This window comes from Geotrypetes seraphini, chromosome 1 (genome assembly GCF_902459505.1).
Source record: "Geotrypetes seraphini chromosome 1, aGeoSer1.1, whole genome shotgun sequence".
In the NCBI taxonomy this organism is placed as follows: Eukaryota; Metazoa; Chordata; class Amphibia; order Gymnophiona; family Dermophiidae; genus Geotrypetes; species Geotrypetes seraphini.
This window is the reverse complement of record NC_047084.1, coordinates 468,193,176-468,216,836: the sequence shown is the minus strand read 5'-3', so window position 1 is coordinate 468,216,836 and position 23,661 is coordinate 468,193,176. Positions and strand designations below refer to the sequence as shown.

Genomic DNA, 23,661 nt, shown 5'->3' with positions numbered 1-23,661 from the left:
GATCATGTGCACATACTCTGGCTGTGATCATGTATGTTCTGAAAGATAATCACAGGGCAATTAAGGAATAATTAAAAATCTTTTTCCATAATCACAGCCCAAGCTTGAGGCAGTTCCTCTGCCTGTAGCACGCAGGATCATGGGCTAAGCTGAGGGCAGTTCTCCTTTACAAAGGGTATATGATCGCAGTGTGAGCGAGGGGCAAGACTACTTTACACAGAGGAATGTAGTAGAGTGAAATATAGATGATCAGTCATCTGCATTGATATTAATTTACTGAGAATTCCTTTGCATTAACAAGGAGAGCATATATGGCTCCTGTATAACTGTACTTTTATAATTATTTAAAAATAAGATGTCAGTCCCTTACCATGCCACTAAGCACTACTTCTTGTATCCTTCCATCGTCGCCGTCCAGTGAAGATCCTTGAGCCACAGCAGTTTTGGAACCTAATAGACCCTTGAACTGAGAATCATGACTTGAATATTAAGACTTCAGAGTCTTGCACAGCACATAGATCACTGGTGAGACAAGGAAGTAGCTGTTCACATTTATAGGACACTTTCAGTAGCTATGGTATAACTTACAACTCTTGTTTCTCTCCCTCGTCCACTGGGAATGTGACATGGTGTACTGTGATCATTGCTTCTGCCTTTTTCAATCTGGTTCTCAGGTGACATACATGAGAGACGGGGAGCGGTGGTCACAGAGGAGAGGCACAGGGACTAGGGCAGTGAAATCTTTCAAGTTACCTAGTCAGCAGGTATCAGAAGCGGGGTAGGATTAGCACATTGGTCAATCCTAGGCAAACAAGTGTATTGGTCCCCCTGATAATAATATAAATAAATTTTAAAATTCTCACAGATGGGGCCTTGTGGGTTTCGTACAAAAGGGGGAAATTGGCTGAGGAGGAAGGAGCAGCTATGAAGTACTGTTCTCTGACCCTGCAGACTGAAGGACAATGTAGGGTCAGGTCAGTGTCATGAATTTGATATACAGTACCGCCTTTCTGTGGTACAACTAAAGCAGTTTGTGCAGTTACTTTCTCTGTCCCTAGTGGGCTCACAATCTAAATTTTGTAAGTGGGGCAAATAACAGAAGATGGAGAGAACAATCGCACCTCCTCTGGTAGTGCTGGCTCACTTCTCACTTCTCTCACGCCTTCCGTCCCCTCCCCTCCTTCTGCCACATACACATAATACCCACACACTTACACATATAAATCCTTTTTCCTGTCAGCAACTGACTTACTAGGGCAAAACTCTGCCTTAGAAATCATTGAATTACCACATCAGAGAGGGCCCCTTCTAAACATTTGGATCATAGGCACATGCCCAGTTTACCTGGGCCTTAATCCTGCCCTGATACAGAGATGCCTGTGTTCCACACTGGGGAATCTATTAAATGTCAGGGAAATTAATTGTCACATTGCTCTTCTTACAAACTTGTTCTGAATATAAATCAGTGCTTTTAAGAGGGATGCTCTGTGTCATGGGTAGAAAAATAAACCTCTTTCTACTTCTCCCTGGTTCCAGTACAATTCCATGGAAAATTAATCCTATGAGAGGTTCCACACACCCACTGTAATATCACAGGCAATGTCTCAGCAGGAAACTCATAATATGAACCTACAGCCTTCTGCTTCGCTCAAGCATTGAGCTAAGAGATCAATTTCCCTAGCTGACATCTTTTTTCAAACTCTATGAGGATACAAACAGAGACCATAGGCTATGAGCCAAATTTATACTTTTCATTTTGGGTTCTCTGAAGCAGCCGTTAGGCGAAACGCGTTAGAACCTGCAGTGCCTGCTCATATAAAGATATCCAGCTAAGTCATTTTACGTCTGTTTGTTGCACTTAAATGTAAGAAAGGTTTTTTTTTAAAATGAAGCTCACATTGAAGGTTTACAAAGTATTCAATCACTAAGGCCCTCTTGTACTAAGGAGTGCTAAGTGATTAGCGTGCGCTAAACGCTAACGCATTCATGTTAGTCTATGGATGCGTTAGCATGTAGCATGCGCTAATTCTATTAGCGCGCACTAGTACAAGAGGGGGGTAAGTGTGAAATGACTGGGAAATAAAACCACTTCTCCAGTGGGCTCAATTGCCCTCTCAGCGGTCTAACTGTCACGTGACTGAGCACATTAAAAAATCTTAGTGAGAATCCTTTGCAAAGATTCCTACATTGGGTGCATTTTTTGTTATTGGCCCATATTTGGGTGCCAATGAAAATTAGCACTAAACGCTGTTCTAAGAACAGTACTCAGAGTTGGACAACTTTAAAGGATAGCATTTGGTGCTAAGACCTGTACCCAAAATTGGGCATGAGGATATATACTAACTGAAACCTGGCGTAAATTCCCGTGCCTAAATAAGGTGCAGATCTCCTGAATTCTATAACACTGCGCGCAAATTCCAGGAACAATTCTGATCTACCCATGCCCCTCCCAGGTCCCATTTTCAGATCCACATGTAAAATTTACCTGCAGCTCCCGACACCTAAAGGTGTGTGCACAACTTTTAATTAATGCCAATTAGCACTGTTAATTATTAGCGCACAATTATCACCTCTTATTGTCTCATTTATCAATTAAATTGCATGCATAAATTGGGGCGTGTGCCCAAATTTGCATGTGCAGTTTTGAGCACTATACTTACTTTAACAAGCTCATAATTGAAAAAAAAAAAAAAAAACAATTCTACAACAGATTCCAAAAAAAGATTATATACTCGTCTATGAAAGCATGCACACCATACTCGAAAACCTAGGGCTCCTTTTACAAAGGCGCACTAAAATGCCACGCGTGCTAGCCACTACCGCCTCCTTTTAAGCAGACGGTAATTTTTTGGCTAGCGCATACTAATCATGTGCCTGATCTTGTACGGGCGCTAAAAACGCTAGCGCTCCTTAGTAAAAGGAGCCCCTAATGTCACTAAATTCCACACTGTACTCAAGTGACATTAGGGCCCAAATTCTATAACCAGTGCCTAAAGTTAGGCACCTATTTTGGAGGCGCCCGCCTAGATAGGCACCCGCCTAGATAGGCACCTATCTAAATTAAATTAAGCTTTTTAATCAGCACTGATTGAAACATAGGCGCCTATCAAGAAAGCTCAATTCTGTAACAAGGCGCCTCTAAAAATTTAGGCGGCCTTAAAAAAAATAGGCGCTATGCATGTTAGGCACCTTGTTGCATAATCACTGATCTTACGCATGATTATGCACTCAGCTAGGCGCCTAAGTTTTAGTTGTGCCTAGAGCTGGCCTATTTCTTGGGCGCCTCCAAAATAGGTTCCGCTCAGTGTGATCCATTAAACAGCACCCAATTTTACTTGAATCGCACTGAACAGTGCCTAATTAGGTGCCTAACTTTTGGGCGCTTGTAGAATTTGCCCTTAGGTTTATCGAGTTAATGACTTTAGGAGAGGGGTAATGCGAGTACAGCGGTTCTTCCAGAATATGAGTCATGCAGCCGAATTCTGGATGGATTGGAAGGGATCGAGTTGGCTAAGTGGAAGGCCTGAGAGTAGCAAGTTTCAGTAGTCTAAGGGCGAGGTGATGAGGGTGCGGATAAGTGTTTTGGTAGTGTGCTCAGAGAGCAAGGGTCAGATTTTGGTAATATTATAGAGGAAGAAGCAGCAGGTTTTAGCGATAGCTTGATTCTGGGTGACGAAGGAGAGAGAGGAGTCAAAGATGATCCTTGGATTATGAGCAGACAAAACAGGAACTAACTCGAAAAACCTAATGTCACTAAATCCCACACTGTACTCAAGTGACATTAGGTTTTTCGAGTTAGTGACTTTAGGAGAGGGGTAATGTGAGTATAGCGGCTCTCCCAGAGTATGAGTCGTGCAGCCGAATTCTGGACGGATTGGAGGGGATCGAGATGGCTATGTGGAAGGCCTGAGAGTAGCGAGTTTCAGTAGTCTAAGGGCGAGGTTATAAGGGTGCGGATAAGTGTTTTGGTAGTGTGCTCAGAGAGCAAGGGTCAGATTTTGGTAATATTATAGAGGAAGAAGCAGCAGGTTTTAGCGATAGCTTGATTCTGGGTGACGAAGGAGAGAGAGGAGTCAAAGATGATCCTTGGATTATGAGCAGACAAAACAGGAACTAACTCGAAAAACCTAATGTCACTAAATCCCACACTGTTCTCAAGTGCTTTACCAGTATATTCATAGAACCTCCATTCTCTCTTCCCTATTTCTTCATTCATAAGTCTACCCTTCTCAAACTGATAAAATGTAGCATATAAGGTACATTCTGTAATTCCTTATTTTGTAAAACACCTTGAACCTGTTTAGGCATATGACAACTCAGAAATACTAAATTAAATTAGATTAGATTAAAAATAACAATTAATTGGGTGATAGGCACCTGCCTTCTTAGGTGCAATTCTACAAAAGATAGGCACCTATCTGCGCCTAACACCAAGTAGGTATGTTTAGGGGTGGAGAAGGACTTAGGCACCACTACCTATGATTCTCTATACAACTTAGGCACCTATAATGTAGGCCTCTAAAATCCTGTCTTAGTTTTAAGTTTTCTGTAATAGGTGGTCAAGTGTGATTGACAAGAGATAGGCGCCTATCTGTTAGATGTCATTTACAGAATTGACCCCTAATAGCCTAATATTCCAAAGATTATGGCTGCTAACTTGAAGAGGTGGGTGCCTATGCTCCATCTTACTGAAAAAAATTTCTTCTCAGAGCAACTCCTATAGGCAACTGAAAAGCACTGTTCACTAAGATGAGCAGGTGTCCAGTGGGGGGGGGGAGGAGTGCTTCAATATTTTGTTTTGAACCACTAGAGATAGGCATGTTCCCTAGAGTCCTGCAGAGTTAGCTTGTCCCTCACTATTGAAAATTTGATGGTGAAGCAGCACCCCCTACTGGCAGGACTAAAGATAGAGGACTCCCGCTCAGCTTAGAGCAGTAGTCTCAAACTCAAACCCTTTACAGGGCCACATTTTGGATTTGTAGGTACTTTGAGGATTGCAGAAAAAATAGTTAATGTCTTATCAAAGAAATGACAATTTTGCATGAGTTTTTATAGTTTATAAATTTCCTGCCCCCCACCCCACCCGCCAAAGGCCTGCATGTTCCCCCCTTCTTCGCAGTGTCCTCCAGCTTCCCCCCTGGCCCCTCAGTCTTAGTTTCAGCTAATTACCACAGCCTGCAGAGAGGATCACCGGTGCTGTAGTGTTCCTTGCAGGCTGCCATCGGCCTCCGCAGCACGTTCCCTCTGCCGGGGTCCAACCCCTTCTCTGATTTCAGGGGCAGGATTGTGGCAGAGGGAACTTGCTGCTGAGGTCGATGGCAGCCTGCAAGGATCGCTACAGCACCGACGATCCTCTCTGCAGGCTGCGGTAATTAGATGAAGATAAGAGCGGGAGGCTTGGGGGGAAGCTAGAGGATGCTGCAAAGAGCGGGCAGCACTAGTACAGACAGAACTAGTACAGATTGCGGGCTGCAAAATAGTACCTGGTGGGCCGCGAGTTTGAGACCACTGGCTTAGAGGGAATGATGGCTAAAAAGTAGGCAAGACCAGGGAACAAAAGTCAGTGTTCAGTGCTATAAAAGATATGTGCATCTTGTAGAATTATGCTATATTGTTCTAGTTGGTGCCAGTTTTATGGGCGCCATATGTACAATATGGCCCTGAGGACATTAGCATGGAAAGAGCCATTGTCATTAATTAATTGGCCTAACATTTGAATATCATCATCTGCTTTATGGGCAAAAATTGTGAACATGCTGCCAAATAGTATTTATATAAAATATCATTAAAATAACATCTAAGGCTTATGCAATATATTTAGCAACATTTTATTTCCTGAATAGTTTTCTTAGATATCTTGATATGAGATTAATAAAGCATTATTCTTGGAGAACAATTCTTCCTCCTTCCCAATAGAGCTGTGGGGTACCTTAGAGGGCACCACTGTGAACTTCACATAAAGGGTGCCAGATATACCCCCCTTAAAACTTCCTTATAATTTATGGTGATCCCTCCAAAACTCCCACCCTAAAAGCCCTTATGGCTTCAGGTGGCACTTAACAAGCAAATATTGATGTTAATTACAATCAATTACAAGTAATGCACCTAAATTTTATGTGCGAGTCAACAAAGGGGGAGCATGCAAATGGGCTGGTCATGGGCAGATCGGGGACATCGCTTTCAGTTACGCTTGTAATTATAAAATACAGGCATCCACGCTTAAACTTAGGCATGAGCATTTGCACCACAGTTTTCTTGGTGCAAATGGTCACACTTAAATTTAGTCTTGGTTCTCAAGTATAAGGGCTATTCTATAAACCATGCCTATCTTGAAGTGAATCTTACAGAATATCACTTTTTTCAGCACTGATTTTTTGAGCACCATATACAGAATTTAGCCCTTAATATATTTGAAATATCTTTTAAGGCAGCATTCTGCAATATAATCCTTTACAGATATGACTATGTCAATTAGCATCTTGATACCATACTAGGGGAAAATGCCTTTCTTCTCACCTTTGTCTATGCAAAGGGGTTCAATTTGTACAAACTGAAGAAGAGGCAAAGAGAATGAGTTACCAAGGGATGGATTTTCAAAATGATTTACCCAGTTAACTTTGGCTGGTTATCAGTTAAGTTTTGGCTGGACAACTCAATGTCTAGACAAAAGCAATGAATTAGGAAGAGATAGTATTCTATAAGTGCCAGAATCATGGTTTCTTTTCACTGAATACCAGTAATTTCAACACTATTGTCTTAAAGATTACTAGTTAAGTCATGCCACACCACACAAATTTCTATTTAACTTGTATATTCAGTGGCACTGGATTAACTTGTTATCAGGGATACCAAGTTACTTAGTTCCATGCTGGATAATTTTTGGGCAATTCTGGTTTTGGATCTAAGTCTGTTCTCTTGAGGTTGAAATACCATACCTGGGGGAGTGGTGGGACACAGGGAGGTACATAGAGGAGACCTACAGGAATGTTGTAGAGCAGTCCCACCTCCAGTCCCTGTGCTGTTTTGGAGGAGGGAGGTCTCCAGAAAGGAGAGTATCACCCTGGTGAAGCAGGAAGTAAGCAATATCCTCTCGCACTGAGGATATCTCCAATGGCTTTTGATCAGGAGAGAAGGGATAGGCCAGCTGATGATTCAATCATTAGGCATGTAGATAGCTAGGTGGTTGGTGGACATAAGGTTTGCCTGGTCACAAGCCTGCCTGGTGTGAAAGTTGCAGACCTCATGCATCACCTAGATAGGATTTTAGATAGTGCTGGGGAGGAGCCTGCTGTCTTGATAACAATGACACAGGAAAATGCGGGAGGGAGGTTCTGGAAGTCAAATTTAGGCTCTTAAGTAAAAAGCTGAAATCCAGATCCTCTATGGTTGCATTTTCAGAAATGCTCCCCATTCCATGTGCAGGACCCAAGAGGTAGGCAGAGTTCTGAAGTCTCAATGCATGGTTGAAACATTGATGCAGGGATAAGGGAATTAGATTTGTTAGAAACTGGGCAACATTCTGGGTAAGGGGTAGCCTATTCTGAAAGGATGGACTCCACCTTAATCAGGATGGAACTAGGCTACCAGCACTAACATTTAAAAAGGAGATAGAGCCGCTTTTAAGCTAAGATGGGGGTGGAGAAGCTGACAATTGCCCAGGAGCACATGGAGGAGTATCCTTGAAGGATACTATTGAAATAGGACATTTAGGGAATCCCAATAGAGAGGGTATAATAATAGTGAAAGAAAGCCAGGAGTGCTTAAAGGAAGTACAAAGTAAAGGATACAAATTATCCCCATCAACTCCTAAGAAGCCTATAGATGCAAGGAAAAACACAATTTGAACCATTTGTGTATAAATGTTATGTTATGTTTTCTATTCCACCTTTACCTATTCAGTTCAAGGTCAGATCACATTACAAGAGGTTAGTCCAGTTACCCAGGAAGTTACAATGGACAGTTTGACATGGTCATTCAATAGAGTTATCAATAAAGTTAGATCAAAGTTACAAATACATAGTTACAAGTTTAAGTAGGTCATCTTTGGTTCATCGTTATGTCTCAGGAGTTGCATTGGACAGTTTAGAAATGGGCTTTTACAATTACCATTTCAGTTATTTCTGGGTTGGTTCCCTGTCATGGTATGGAAAAGCTTTTAAAAGTTTTCTGAACCTGATATATTGGTCACAGTAGTGTAGTTGGTTCCAATGCCAGAAGCCTAAAAAATAAGATGGGTGAGTTAGAGTATATAGCACTAAATAAAGAGGTAGATATAATAGGCATCTCAGAGACATGGTGGAAGGAAGACAGTCAGTGGGACACTGTTATCAGGGTACAAATTAAATCACAATAATAGAGCAGATCAAGTTGGAAGGGGGATTGTGCTATATGTTAAAGAGGGAATTGACTCAAACAGAATAAACATTCCACATGAAACAGATAGTAGCATGGAATTTTTATTTATTTATTCAATATTTAGCCCATCCTCCCAAAGGAGCTCAGAACAGGTTACAAATCAGGTATTCAAGCATTTTCCCTATCTGTCCCGGCAGGCTCACAGTCTAATATACCTGGAGCAGTGGAAGATTAAGTGACTTACCCAGGATCAGCATGGGGTTGAACCTCCAACCTTAGGGTGCTGAGGTTATAGCTCTAACCATTAAACCACAGTCTCCTCCTTATGGATAGAAATTCCATGTGAGAGGTGAAGAAATATACTGATGGGACAGTACTACCATCCTCCAGGACAGAATGAACAGACAGATGAAGAAATGTTTGCAGAAATTAGGAAAACAGGCAAATTGGGTAACAGTACAAACTCAGTATTGACTGGATAAATTTGCATCAGGGAGTGCTAGGGAGGTAAAATTCCTAGATGTAATAAATGGTCCAGGAACTTACAAGAGGGGAAGCTATTTTAGATCTAGTCCTTAGTGGAAATCAGAGCACAGCAAGAGAAGTAAAGGTGTTGGGTTCAGCTGGGAAACAGTGATCATAACATGATCAGATTTGAGCTAATATCTGGACTGAAATCACAAAAGAAGTTTACCTTAGCAGCATTTAAGAGGGAATTCAATGGACACTAAGCGATATAAGAACAAAAGATTAGCCTTACTGGGTTAGACCAATGGCCAATCAAGCCCAGTAGCCCGTTCTCATGGTAGCCAATCCAGGTCACTAGTACCTGGCCAAACCCAAGGAGCAACAACATTCCATGCTATCGATCCAGGGCAAGCAGTGGCTTCCCCCATGTCATTCTCAATAACAGACTATGAACTTTTCCTCCAGGAAATTGTCCAAACCTTTCATAAACCCAGCTACGCTATCCGCTCTTGCCACAAACTCTGGCAATGCGTTCCAGAGCTTAACTATTCTCCGAGTGAAAAAAATATTTCCTCCTATTGGTTTTAAAAGTATTTCCCTGTAGCGTCATCAAGTGTCCTCTAGAATTTCTAATTTTTGATGGAGTGAAAATTGATCCACTTGTACCCATTCTACTCCACTCAGGATTTTGTAGACTTCAGTCATATCTCCCCTCAGCTATCTCTTTTCCAAGCTAAAGAGCCCTAACCTTTTTTAGTCTTTCCTCATATGAGAGGAGTTCCATCCCCTTTATCATCTTGGTCACTCTTCTTTGAACCTTTTCCAGTGCCACTATATCTTTCTTAAGATAAGGAGATCAGAATTGAACACAATATTCCAGTTGAAGTCGCACCATGGAGCAATACAGAGGCATTATAACATTCTTAGTCTTGTTAACCATCCCTTTTTTAATAATTCCTAGCATCTTGTTTGCTTTTATGGCTGCCACCGCTACACATTGGGAGGAAGGTTTCATCAAATTGTCTACAATGACACCCAGATCCTTTTCTTGGGTGCTAATCCCCAAGGTGGACCCATAGGAATAAAATGGGTATCTTAGCATTTAGTATGCGCTAATTGTTAATGTGTGCCAACCCAGTAATGTTCTGTTGTGAATTACACATTTCTTATTGGACAGAAATCAGAGGGTAGAGTTAAATGGCCATTTTTCTCAATGGAGGAGGGTGAATAGTGGAGTGCTGCAGGGATCTGTACCGGGATTGGTGCTATTTAACATATTTATAAATGATCTGGAATTTGGAACAAAAAGGTACAAATCTTCAAAGTTATTAAAACAATCATTTGGACAGTGAAAAATTGCAGAAAGGCCTTGGGAAATTGGAAAACTACACACATTCAAATGGCAGATGAAATTTAATGTGGACAAATGCAAAATGATGTATATTGGGAAGAATAAACCTGATCCCAATAATCCCTGTTTATTGCTGGGAACAGTGCTGTTTTTCACCATGGTTTAGAGTTCCTATTGTGCTCTTTTGTTTGTCAAAATTTTTAAAAGCACATCTATATTCTCAAGCATTTTTATGAATTAAAACAGAAATTTTAGACATTGTTCAGATTTTTGAATACTGTGGGGCTCATAATCAAAACAAAAAAAAGTCTAAAAAGTGGCCTTAATGGGTACTTGGACGATCAAAAAGCCTAATCGTCCAAGTACCCATAACCAAAGCTGGTTTTAGACGTATCTAAAACCAGCTTAGGCCTTTCCCCTGTCTCTAAATGCATAGGGCGAAAAGAGGCATTTTTAGAGGCAGAGAAAGGGTGGGAGGGGGGGGCGGGAGGTGGGCTGACCAAGACATAGCCATGCAGCAGGTATAACCAAAGGTTTAGGCAGGTTGCCTAATTGGCACTTATACGTTTTGACTTAGACCAAGTCAAAACAGTTATAAGTGCCAAAAAAGGGGCCACTAAACTGATCGCGGCTGCCATGATCAGCTCAGCGGCCCAAGCAATCTGCCTACCCCCTACCACAATGATCGTGGCAGGAGAGATGGCTCATCTCTCCTGCTGTGATTACGATCGCCCATCTCCCCATACCACGGCATTTTGTGGTGAGGATCGCGGTAGGGCATCTCCCCTGCCGTGATCCTCACACCGAAGTGCCGCGGTTCGGGGGGGTGGGCGATCACCATTGCGACAGAAGAGGTGAGCCATCTCTCCTGCCACGATCCACCCCCTCAAGCAACAATCAGGACAGGAGGGAGCCCAAACCCTCCTGCTCCTGCGACCTCCCTACCCACCACCCCCACTAAAATATGGGCAAGAGGGATCCCAGGCCCTCCTGCCCTGATGCAGCTCCTCCATGTCTGGCCCCCCCCATGCCCCCAATCGGTCCCCCAAACACCCCCCACCCACCGACCTGCGAGACCTCCCGCCTACCCCGTGACCCCCTCCCCCCACACTCCCCTGTACCTGAAGAATGTTGGCCAGACGGATGGGTCCCAAGCCTGTCCTTCTGGCAGACCCGCCATCCTCAGAATGACGGACCTTAGGGCCTGATTGGTCCAGGTGCCTCAAGCCCCACCCACAGATGGGACCTGAGGTGCCTAGGCCAACCAGAATAGGCCCAGTTGCCTTAGGCCTCTCCTGTGGGTGGGACCTTAGACACATGGGCCCAACCCAGCCCATGTGCCTAAGGCCCCACCCACAGGAGGGGCCTAAGGCAACTGGGCTTATTCAGGTTGGCCCAGGCGCCTCAGGCCCCATCTGTGGGTGGGGCTTGAGGTGCCTGGGCCAATCAGGCCCTAAGACCCGCCATTCTGAGGATGGCGGGCTTGCTGGACAGACAGGCTTGGAACCCGTCCATCCGGCCAATGTTCTTCAGGTACGGAGGTGGGGGATGGGGTGGCGGGGTCAGCAGGGTTCTCGCAGGTCAGCAACTGGGGGTGTTTGGGGGGCCGATCGGTGTTGCAGGAGGCCAAACGTGGGGGGCTGCATTGGGGCAGGAGGGCCTGGGATCCCTCCTGCCTGTATTTTAGTAGGGGTGGGGGATAGGGGGGGTCACAGGGGCAGGAGGGCTTGGGTTCCCTTCTGCCCCGATCGTGTCTGGGAGGGTGGGGGTTGGTCACAGTGGCAGGAGGGCTTGGGTTCCCTTCTGTCCCGATCGTGTCAGGGAGGGTGGGGGTTGTTCGGGCACGAGGGCTTGGGCTCCCTCCTGCCCCGATCGTGTCGGGAGGGGTAGGGAGATGCCGGGCAGGAGTGCCTGGCCTACCTCCTGCCTGATTTGACCGGGGGGCTGGTCAATCCGATCAGGGGGGGTGGATTGCAGCAGGAGAGATTGGCTATCTTTCCTGCCGCGATCGTTGCTGGGGGGGAAGTGGATTCTGTAACCAGTGTTCTTTTTGACAGACACCAGTTACAGAATCCAGCTTTTAGGCAAAGGACTGGCTCCTCCTTTGCCTAAAAGCTCTTGTGTTGGGCGTTTGGGACTTAGGCTTTTTTTGGTTGATTATATGTTGTTAGTGTAGACGTAGTGGTGGTCTAGGCCTTTAAACAGCAGAACATAGAGGCAGGCCTTTATCAAAAAAACCTGCTTTTGGACTTTTGAGAATGGATATTTTCCCTGCTTCTACTTTCAACGTTTAGGGCCTAGACCAAAAGGGGACTTAGACTTTTTTTTTATTATGCCCCTCCACATGTCTTGAAAAATAATATATTTTAATGTTATAATCTGTTTTATGTATGTTTGTTGTAAACCACTTAGATTTGTAAATTTGAAGTATATAAGAAATTTATAAATAAATAAAATAAATTCCAATGCATCACAGAGGGGGGGTCTTTTACTAAGGCATGCTAACCGATTTAGCGCTTGTTAAATGCTAACGCACCTATTATATTCTTTGGATGCGATAGCATTTAGTGCGCACTAATATTTAGCATGTGCTAAATCAGCTAGCGCTCCTTAGTAAAAGACCCCCAGAATCCTTTGCAATGTGCTCTTCCACTGATAGCATATCAGTATTCTCCTGTAATTACACTGACTGAAAATCCAAATGCTATTCCATAGCAAAGGGTCTTCTAGTTTTTCAAGCAATTAAATTGAATGGATAGATTACATGTCAGCGGGTACTTCACAAGGTAGTTTTCAAAGAGAAACTTGCTACAGAAATAACAGAATTTCCTTTTAAAATTTCAGGATTAACAAATGCTCTTGAATCTGGGATCTTTGTAGCTGCTGTATCAACAGTGCAAAATATATGTTGGATAAACCACACAGAAGAAATGCTAACATATACTTTCTTTTCCTTATCCACTCCATCCCAGGTTAGTCCCTTTCACCCACAGCCAAAATTATGCCCAAATCTGAAACAATGCACATATGTTTTCCCCCAAATGGAGGGTGGTTTGTTACCTAGGCAAATCCCTTTGCAAATGGCTTTCTAAAAGAAAACTTTTGTGCTAATGAGTTTCTTCATTGCTGCCTTCACTTCTCTGTTCCTCAGGCTGTAGATAATGGGGTTCAGCATGGGAGTGATGATTGTATAGAGCACTGCGACCACCTTCACATCTTTGTCCATAGCATATGTAGAGGTTGGCCAAATGTAGCTGAAGATGCCACTGCCATAGTATAATCCAACTACAATGAAGTGGGAACCACATGTGGAGAAGGTTCGGCGACGGCCAGCTGTGGAACGCATCTTCAAGATGGCAGTAATGATGCACGCATAAGTGGCAAGGATGAAGGTCAAGGGTCCCATTCCGGCTACAGCCACCACTACCATGTAAATGGTCTCACTAGCGACCACGTTGGAACAGGCAAGTTTGAAGAGTGGTGTGACATCACATAAGAAGTAGTCCACCACATTGGGGCCACAAAAGTCCAGGCTAGTGACAGATATTACCTGGACCATGGAGTTGATGAAGCCACTTACCCAGCAACTAGCTGCCAGACAGAGGCGCACTTTCCTACTCATTCGGATGGCATAGGTCAATGGATGGCAGATAGCCACATAGCGATCATAGGCCATCACAGCCAAGAGATAACACTCTGCCACCACAAAATACTGGAAAAAACCTAACTGGATGATACAACCATAAAATGAGATGGTCTTCTTCATACCCACAAGGTTAGCAAGCAGGTTGGGGACAGTTGAAGAGGAAAAGACTATGTCAACCATGGAGAGGTTTGCTAAAAAGAAGTACATGGGGCTGCGGAGGCGGGAGTCTTTGGAAATAAGGGTGAGGATGAGCAAGTTCCCAATGAGGGTGATGAGGTATATAATCAGGAAAATAAAGAAGAGAAAGATCTGGGGCTCCTGGACAGAAGAAAGTCCCACAATTATGAATTCGGTGACGCTGGAATAGTTTTCCCGTTTTGTGTCCTCCATTATGTCTGTTGATAGAAGAGAAGAAAGTCAATGACAATTATGGCATCATTGATAATGTCAGACTTGATATACCTTTCTGGGAGAATTTTATAACAGGGCTTCTTTATAAATTCTCGAAAATGTCCCTGCCCCTGTTTTTTGCCAATTTAACAAAGGCAGTGAAAAAAATATATTCCCCTACATATATAGAATTAGTATACTGGCAACACAACTTAAATAACCGCATGACACTTAAATCATTATATTATTATTAATAAGTGTGTACCCTCAATGTGTTAACGAAAGTTATGATAACGGAAACTATGAGTTCAAAGGTTTACATGTCAAGCGTGAGGCTTTATCCCAAGCTTCAATTACACGCCATCATAGGCATACAGAGTGTGCGTTTTTATTTTTAAACAGTGAAGTGATGCAAAATCAATTAGTAAATAAATAAATCTATACTTTATAAATGTTCCCAATATACCAATGCTACAATGGTTTGCAGAGGGTTTGTACATATCTCCAACGCTTCCAATTGTTCCTCCATAGGTGGCACATCGGGACTCCAAATTAATACGTACATTTCCCACTGAATTTTGGGGCTTTATGTAACAACCTAACCTCAGTATTCTGGGTTGTCTAAAATTTGTTGATTAGGAATACATGATCTTAATGCAAAGTGTTGCATTAGTCCATCTTAGAGATTATTAATGAAATGGTAATTCTGCAGAGTTCTTTGGGGCAGGCTTTGAATGCACTGAATGGATGAGTCTTAATGTGAAGCAAGATTTTTTTTTTTTAATGAGATATGCTTTTGAAATAATAACTGATTGTCCCAAGGCGTGACTGAAACTCTTAATGACAATTGGAATGTCTTGAGTACAAAAAGAATTCCACTATGGGAAAAGAACAGCTTCAGTTTTAGAAGAGTTAAGTTAAAATTGATGATCATAAAGCCAGTTGGCTATTGACAGCAAGTTATTAGTAATGACCTCTATCAGAACCACACCGCCTGTATACTTTGAAATGCATATATACCCGTGCAAAATTATAAAAGGCAGTTTAGTAAGTAAAATATAGTTTATATAAAATGCTTTATATAATTACCCCCTTTATGACTGCAGTAATTTGGGGTAGAGGGAAATTAGAAACACAAGTAAAAGCTTAGAATTCCTGATGTCACCTTATTAAACGATCTATTAATAACATCTTTGATCAGAGAAGACAAAATATGAATTTTAAAAACACATAAAAATATACACATTTCTTTTTCTGTTTGTCCTCCCAGGAGTCATTTGTGACATCAAAACGAGACTAGCTTTGAGTCAGATTTCTTCACAATCACTTAAATTTTTGCCAGCAAACATGGACTTTGCAATGCCCATGGACTATGCCCTTTTAGCAATATATTCAGAGCTTCATAAAGATATGACACGGACAAACATAAATCAAGAATTCATCATCAGAGTGCCATGAAGCCATAACATTGGTAGAGGTAAAAGGTAAACATACTGGACTGCTAAGAGAGCAAATCTTCATCAGAATACCCACAGCTTTAACAATGATACATATACAAGGATCCGCTGAAAAGTTCTCAGCTCAACCAACAAAATTGGTGGAGTCTCCATCGAAAGCTATATAACTGGGGCCTCTTCTATCAAACTGCGCTAGCAATTTGTAGCACAGTGAGCTGTGTTGAATGGCCTGCGCTGCTCCCGACACTCATAGAGCTCCAATGAGTGTTGGGAGCAGTGCGGGCTATTCAACGAAGTTCTCTGCGCTAAAAACTGCTAGCACAGTTTGATGGAAGAGGCCCTTAGTCCAGTGATTTTCCACTTTTTTCATTCCGTCGGAAAAATAAGGAACAAAAAAAGTGGAAAATTGTTCTCGATGGAAACTGCCCCAACTTTGTTGGTTGGGCTCAGAACTTTTCAGCGGCCCTTGAATATCATAAATATAGCATAGATGACTGATATGAGGGCCTTCAGAAAAGCATGTTACATTAGAATCACCCTGACACACATACAGAATGAACACAGCATGGACAATTGAAAATTGAATCTTCATCAGAGCCCCATGCATGCTACAGTCAGGAGATTCAGTGTTTTCTCAAGATAAGAAAATTAAAGTTATTTTAAGTATTACCAGCAGCTTATGCAGCATAACAATTCAATTTTGATATTACAGAAGTGACCCAACTCAGATCACCTCCTAAAACTCTCACTGAAAATAATTTTCAATAAAAACCCTCAGAGACGCCAACAAGATACTCAAAGATTTTCACCAGGTCTTCTATTTTAAATATATTCAAATGTGTTCAACTGCATAAATATTTTATGTCATTAAGGTTCCATAGAATATTAAATACATAGCTTAAATGTTAAAGTGGTCACCATCCCAAGGGACTAACAAGCTGACATAACATGTTTCACCCAGAGGTTTTCCTCAAGGCTATTGTCCCTTTTTGAAGCTTTTTCACCCATATAATGACCACCGAGATTCAGTTATCAAGCATAACAATTCAAAGCATATGAGTAACTGGGTTGTTGTTTTTTTTGTTTTGTTTTGGGTTGGGGTTTTTTTTTTAATTTATCGGATTTCAAATTTACATTTCGAGTATCCACTTGTACAGAAAGTTGAAGAAAAGCAAACAATTAGCATACTAAGCTGCAATAGTAAACCTAGTATTATGTAGGACGATTGATTTGGTATAAACATATGCATATAAGTAGGATGATCGATGTGCCAGTAACATAAGTAGGATGATTGATTAAGGCAAAACTATGCCGCTATTAATAACTCTGTATTGTTACACCGCTACAGAAGCCTCTGTAACTCTGTATAGAGCCCTTGTATTGTAACACCTTTACAGAAGCTCAGGCAAACTGCTCTGAATTGACTCCTTAGTAGCGGTATATAAGCTCAGAATAAACAATATAGTGGGAGGGTAGTTTTTAGAATCATTTACCTATGGTAAAATGACTTGTGAAATTGTGCTCTTTGCTGAATAGTACCCAGGGTCTTCCATAATACACATACTTTTAACCAAGCAGTAGAAAAGTATTTCAAGAAGCATGTGACAGACCTTTCTGTCACATACTTATACAGAGGTGTGACAGGCTTTTACTAATGCAAATAAGCCTTTTATTTGTTAATCTTTGAAATTTCAGTGGATTTACTTGCATTGCACAGAGCACCAATTTAATTTGGGGGTTTTTTTGCCTGCTATACCTGCCGCTTGGCTCTGTAGGGTGGAGGTTGGGATCTGAGGTTTTTCCTTCCTCATTTTTCATGTTATTGGTTGCTCTGCTTCTCTGGGCACTTGCTGCAGTGCCCCTGTTATAGTGTTTGTGATACACATATGTACCTGTTTTGTTTCTGATGACAGGTAGAAGTGTGTTTGGTTATTACAATATTTTTTTTGGCTTTCTTTTGTATTGGTTTCTATTACGTATAGGTATGTGAACATTAAAAACTACCATACTGGTTAGACCAGAGGTTCTCAACCCAGTCCTTGGGACACACCCAGCCAGTCAGGTTTTCAGGATACTTACAGTGAATATGCTCAAGATACATACCAATACATTGGAGGCAGTTCATGCAGTCTCATGCATATTCAGTGTGGGAATGCTGAGGGCTGGATTGAGAACCTCAAGGTCACACTAAAGGTTTATCAAACCCAGGAGCCTGTTTCTACCAGTGGTCAATCCAGGGCACAAGTACCTGGCAGCAGAGTTGGGTAAGTACTATATTATTAAGTAATGTCTTTTGTTTTATTGTTTATTATACTTTATAATATGCCGTCTTTCCTGAGGAGATAACAAAGCAGCGAACAATCTAAATCTGAGAGGAAGGAATGCCAATTGTCAATCAGGGCTTAGTGCTGATATTCAGCTAGGGTCATCATATGGTTCCAGAAAAAAAAAAAAAAAAGAGGACGGATCGAGACATCCAGGTTTTACTTCCTTCCTCCTTTTTCTGGAGCCATATGGTAACCCTATATTCAGTGGCACTATCTGGTTGAATGGTACTGCATATCAACAGCCTCACATAAGTGTTTTAACTGGTCAGGAACCTCTCCTGTCCAGTTATGTAAATCTCTTTGAATTTTGACTCCATGATAACATTTGGCAGATAAAGACTAGCATGGGTCCATATAGTCAGCCCAGGAAGGTAGCCAGAGCTGTACCTGCTGCTATGAGTAGAACATGTAGGTTACCTCCTCTATGCCTTTGTTTAGGATTGCACCTGTCACTCCTGTATGCAGACAGCATGGACAGCTGGAGAGTAGAATTATCCATCAGAATCACATGCACATATCAAACTGACATATGTAAACTATTTTTTCCCAAAAACGTATGGGGCTATGAGAGTTCTTATGCCAACATGGTTTGCTCCCCTAATCCTGTCTTCCAGCCTGACCCCAGCATTCTTCCACCATTTTCACAACTCAGCTGTGGCATTTTTTTCCTCCCCAGCCTGACCACTCTGAAGCTTCCAGCTAATCTCTACTGTAGCACACACACACATACTGTATAGTTATACTTTCCCACACGAGCACTAATTATTCTCCAGGTTGTGAAGGTGATTGTGCTGATTTCCATGGCTCTCTCCATCCTCCTGCCCATGTGGGCCACTACTTGTTCCTGGAAGGAAGTCCACTACCTCCCTTTGTTCATGTGGAGCCAGGTTGCTTTGAAAAATACACATATTGCACTGTAAGGAGTGTCTCTTCCTGTTCACCAGTGAGCCTACTATGGATTTAAAAGCACTAAATACATAGATCAACAATACAGCATACATTAGATAGATGAAGGATGGACTTTCATCAAATTTCCAAGTTTATTTCAGATTTACTATCCGAAACAATGGACTAACCTTCTTGGTGGCTTACAATCTAAGTCTGGGACAGGAAAAAATAGTTAATGTCTTATTAAAGAAATTACAACTTTGCATGAGGTAAAACTTGTTATAGTAACTATAATGATTTTACCTCATGCAAAGTTGTCATATAGTTGTAATATAGTTTATAAATCTTTCCTTAATTGCTTCTGATAATTTCAGCAATGCACAGCTGAAAGCAGTGCAACATGCAGAAAGTGGAAAAACTATCAAAGTATCAACTGCAAGAAACAAGATTTTGGACCAACTATTTTGAGGCCCTCGTTATTATAAAGAATGATTCTTTAAGGAAAACTTGTGCTTAAGTGTCCGGCGGTCGCGTCCACAACCGCCTTCAGCTCCCACCTCCTCCAGCACCGGACACACACACAAGCTGTACTGCCTCCAATGGCTACCTTACGTTCTCCAACGTTGCCCGCTTCACTCAGCTGTAACCTCACGCAAGCACTTTCCTGCATCTGCACGTGATGGGACTCCACCTCATAATCGAGTGCAGACACAGGAAAGCGCTTGCATGAGGTTACAGTGTGCCAGACATGACCGGCGAACACTTAAGGCACAAGGTTTCCATTCTTTATAATACCGAGGGCCTCAAATTAGTATTTGACAGGTCATATGCGACCCATGGGCCACAAGTTTGAGACCACTGATTTAAGTTGTACGTGGAATTTCACAAGGTGCCTTGTGGTGCCTAACAATGCCTACCGGAAAAGTATGCATGTTTACACATGGAGAATAGGCATAGTTGACCTAGGCATTGGTACATGGAGTAAATTCCGGAACTTGGAGGCGAGGAGGATGGCAGTTTGAGTGCAGAGCTCCTCTCCCTGGACATTCTCACTAAAGATTTTATAACTATTTAATCCCTTCAGTTTAACTAAAGTGATTTCAGATGGCTTCAAGAAAACAACTTACATTGGATACTGTATTTGCTACAGATGGGAAAAGTAAAAGACCAAAACCAAACACTGTAACACCATCTAACACCATTCCAGCAGGGGAGAGCCGACGGAGGAGGGCTGCAGTCCGGCCATCGGACCAACGGTCGGCTTGGGGGCCCGTTCCAGCGGGGCACCCGACACTGTCTTCGCTCCTCCCCCATTCCAGCAGGGGAGAGCTGACGGAGGATGGCTGCAGTCCGGCCATCGGACCAACGGTCGGCTCGGGGGCCCGTTCCAGCGGGGCACCCGACACTGTCTTCGCTCCTCCCCCATTCCAGCAGGGGAGAGCCGACGGAGGAGGGCTGCAGTCCGGCCATCGGACCAACGGTTGGCTCGGGGGCCCGTTCAAGCTGGACTTCAGTTTTGACTGTTTTGATTTTATTTTCAATTCTTTTTAGTTTATGATATATTTTTTTAATCTCACTTATTGTTTTACCACTTATTTTGCATCTATTCTTATCTCCCCTCTTTTTTCAACCTTTCAAAGTCCTTTAGATCATTGTAATCTTATTAGAATGTTTATTTTCTTATTTTTCTCATCTATTCTCTATTTTATTTCTTCATTACTCTACTAATTGTCATTTTTCCAGGTACTTTAGTTAGATTGTGAGCCTTCGGGACAGTAAGGGAATTTCTAAGTACCTATTTTACTTATAATTTTAATGCACCCTATTGTCTATTTTTCTGTAAACCGCTTAGAATCCTAACGGAGTTTAGCGGTATATAAGAAATAAATTACATTACATTACATTACATCCTGGCCTAATGTACCAGCAACTACCACTAAGATACCTAGTGACACCTACGCGCCACTAGGCGTGATTCTATAAATGGCGCTGAATGGTTGATTGACAAACACGCCGACGGGCACCTACAACTTAGGCGGCGTTTATAGAATCAGGCCCAAAATGTCTACAAAGTCTAATGACACAAGAAATAAGATTTATTTGGGCAAAAAAAAAAAAAAAAGAGTTCTATAAGTAAAATTGAAAAAGAATGTGATAGAGCATAGAAATGAGAGAGACAATTATCTGAAAACCCAAATGAGAGGCATTTCTCCTTTCAGCACAAATTTATGACCCGTGGAAATATCATTGCCCTCCTTACTGAAGGCAGGCTGTTGAGTTTTTTTTTTCCTTGAGACAACCTGTGTGCTTTCACCTCTGCCATCACTGTATAAGGTTTTGCTTTTTTTTTCATTAAAGGCGGTATATCAAGTTCAACAAGAATAACATAACATAACAATTAGCTTATATACCGTAGGACCATGAAGTTCTATGTGGTTTACAAAAAATAAGATATACAATTGAATGGAAGAATTAGTTACCCGAGTATTTGGCGAATAGGTATGTTTTTAGAGGTCCCCTAAATTATAAATATGTACTGGAAGCATAAGGCACTCTTTGCCACTGTTCCTGAATGATTATTTATTAAAAGATTAGTAAATCAGGAGCCAGATGACTCAAAAAGGCCTCTTACCATACCTCTATGTTCTGCCTCCTGTCCCAGTGTCCACTCCAGCAAAAAATTGTTGAGCCGGGGCAGGGATGGAGCCCATTAGTGTCATGAGCTGTGAATCATTTTGATGTTAGAGAAAAGGCAAAGAGAGAGTCCAGCTTCCCTTGTAGTGCATGGATTGCTGGCAAGACCAACTTAAAGCTCTTCACTTTTAAAGATCATCCCTAGAACTTATGACATCACTTGAAATCTCCTTTCTTCTGCATCCTTTTCCCCTAGGTACCAAGCAATATGTGCAATGTTACGATCGTACAAGTTTCTGACTCCCTTTGAATGCAGTATCTCATCCTCAGAACCTATGCCATCACTTGAAACCTCCTCCCATCTGCACCCTCCTTCCCCTTAGGAGTCAAGCAATATGCACAGAGTAAAATGTTATTGTCTTTTTCTTGAATTTAGTGAATAATGGAATAGTCACCAAAGGAGAAGACAGAGGGAACTACTGAGGGTGGTTACCATAATTTTAATGTAAAGCACTGCATACATCTGATAGATCTATAGAAATAAATAGTAATAGTAGTAGCAATGATGGGACATTGGCAAGGTGGGGGTTCTTCTAGCTAGATTTTAGTTGACTTACAGAAAAGGCAATTTATAGTATTTTGTAGAACCCTGCCTAAAATAGCTCATTGCCTAAGTGGTTACCTGAGGCAATGGGAGGTCACAAGAACTATTAGTGGGAAGAAGAAACATTTATTTGAATCCTGGTTTTCACGATTCTCTGCCTATTGTTATTACTACAAGGCCCCTCATTCACAGAAAGAAGGACCAGTCTGGCTATGAGGAAGTCACACCTGTCCCAACTTTATTTACTCTCCTTGCGTGAACAGGACAATTCTATAAATGGAGGCCAACATAATTGCACTGCATGCTGTTTTCTAAGGTAATATGCATTGGCTTAACGTGTGAGTACAAGGGGTTGTACATATGGCTGTATGTCTCCAACTTACACACATAAGTCTAGATTCAGTAAATGGTGCCCATATTTGGGTGCAAAAAAAAAGAACACTGAGCAATGGCGTAGTGAGGGTAAGCGGTGCCCCTTCCCCGCCCTCAACCCCACCCCCCTGCCACATGTGTGTGCGCCCTTTCCCCATACCTTTTTAACTTGGGCGCAAGCAGCCACCAACTTACTGCCTGCATCGTCTTCGGCACTCTCTGATGTCATGTCCTAGGCGCAGGTCCTGGAAGAGATGTCAGAGAGAGCGCCGAAACCAACGTGGGCAGTAAGTTGGAGACTGCTCTCGCCCGAGTTTAAAAGATAGAGGGGAAGGAAAGGGGCGCTCGTGTGGCAAGAGAAGGAGTGAAAACCCATCTGTTCGACACGTAATCTCCTTTACCCTCTCCTCATCTCTTTTCCTCCCCTTTCTCCTTCCCTCCCACCTCCACTCCCCCCTATTTTCTCTCCCCTCCCCTTCCTCCCCCTCCTACCCTTCACCTCCCCTCTCTCCCTCCTATCCTCCTCCCTCCCCATCCTCTCCCCTCTTGCCTCTCCTTAAAGTCACCTTGAGCCTGTTTAGGTATGAGCAATTCACACATAGAAGATTAGATTAGAACTATAGAATAGAATGTAGCACCAGGATCCATGCCCAATTCTTGGCACAAGGAATTGCACCAACCGAAACCTGGTACAAATCCTCCCATGTAAATTAGCTGCGGATGCTCCGAATTCTATCATCTGCATGCATCTTTAGTGAATGCCTATGTCACGCCCATGCCCCTCCCATGGCCATGTTCCCTTTTCACTTGCTTGCTAAAAAATTGACACACGCATCTTTAAAGAACAGCGCTTACAAAGATGCACTCATAAATCCATATTGTGGCCGATTATCACTGATGATTGTTAATGTCCAATTATTGGCGCTAATTGGCTCATTACAGATTAAATTGTGCAAGCCCAAATTTGTTTGTGTACTTTTGAGTGTCAATTATAGAATTCCCCTGATAACTTATAGAATACTGTAAGTTACATGTGTTGCATCCATCTGTGCCTGCCATTGACCTGGCACACCTAAATATAGGCAGCCCTGCAACTAAATGAAATGCATGCTAAGTTAAGGTTTTTTGCCCCTGAAAAATTGCACACATAAGTCAAAATAGAATTGACT

At 42.3% G+C, this 23,661-nt stretch overlaps 1 protein-coding gene across 1 annotated transcript; it reads right to left on the bottom strand.

Moving 5' to 3' along the window:
• Positions 1 to 13,262: 13,262 nt before the first annotated feature.
• Positions 13,263 to 14,210, bottom strand: LOC117368383 (olfactory receptor 5V1-like). Its single transcript, XM_033961985.1, has one exon. It carries the CDS (start codon positions 14,208 to 14,210, stop codon positions 13,263 to 13,265), a length of 948 nt encoding a protein of 315 aa, XP_033817876.1.
• Between the last annotated feature and the right edge of the window lie 9,451 nt (positions 14,211 to 23,661).

Coding starts and splice junctions, on each gene's coding strand:
- LOC117368383 (XM_033961985.1), bottom strand. CDS start 14,210: ATGGAGGACACAAAACGGGAAAACTATTCCAGCGTCACCGAATTCATA.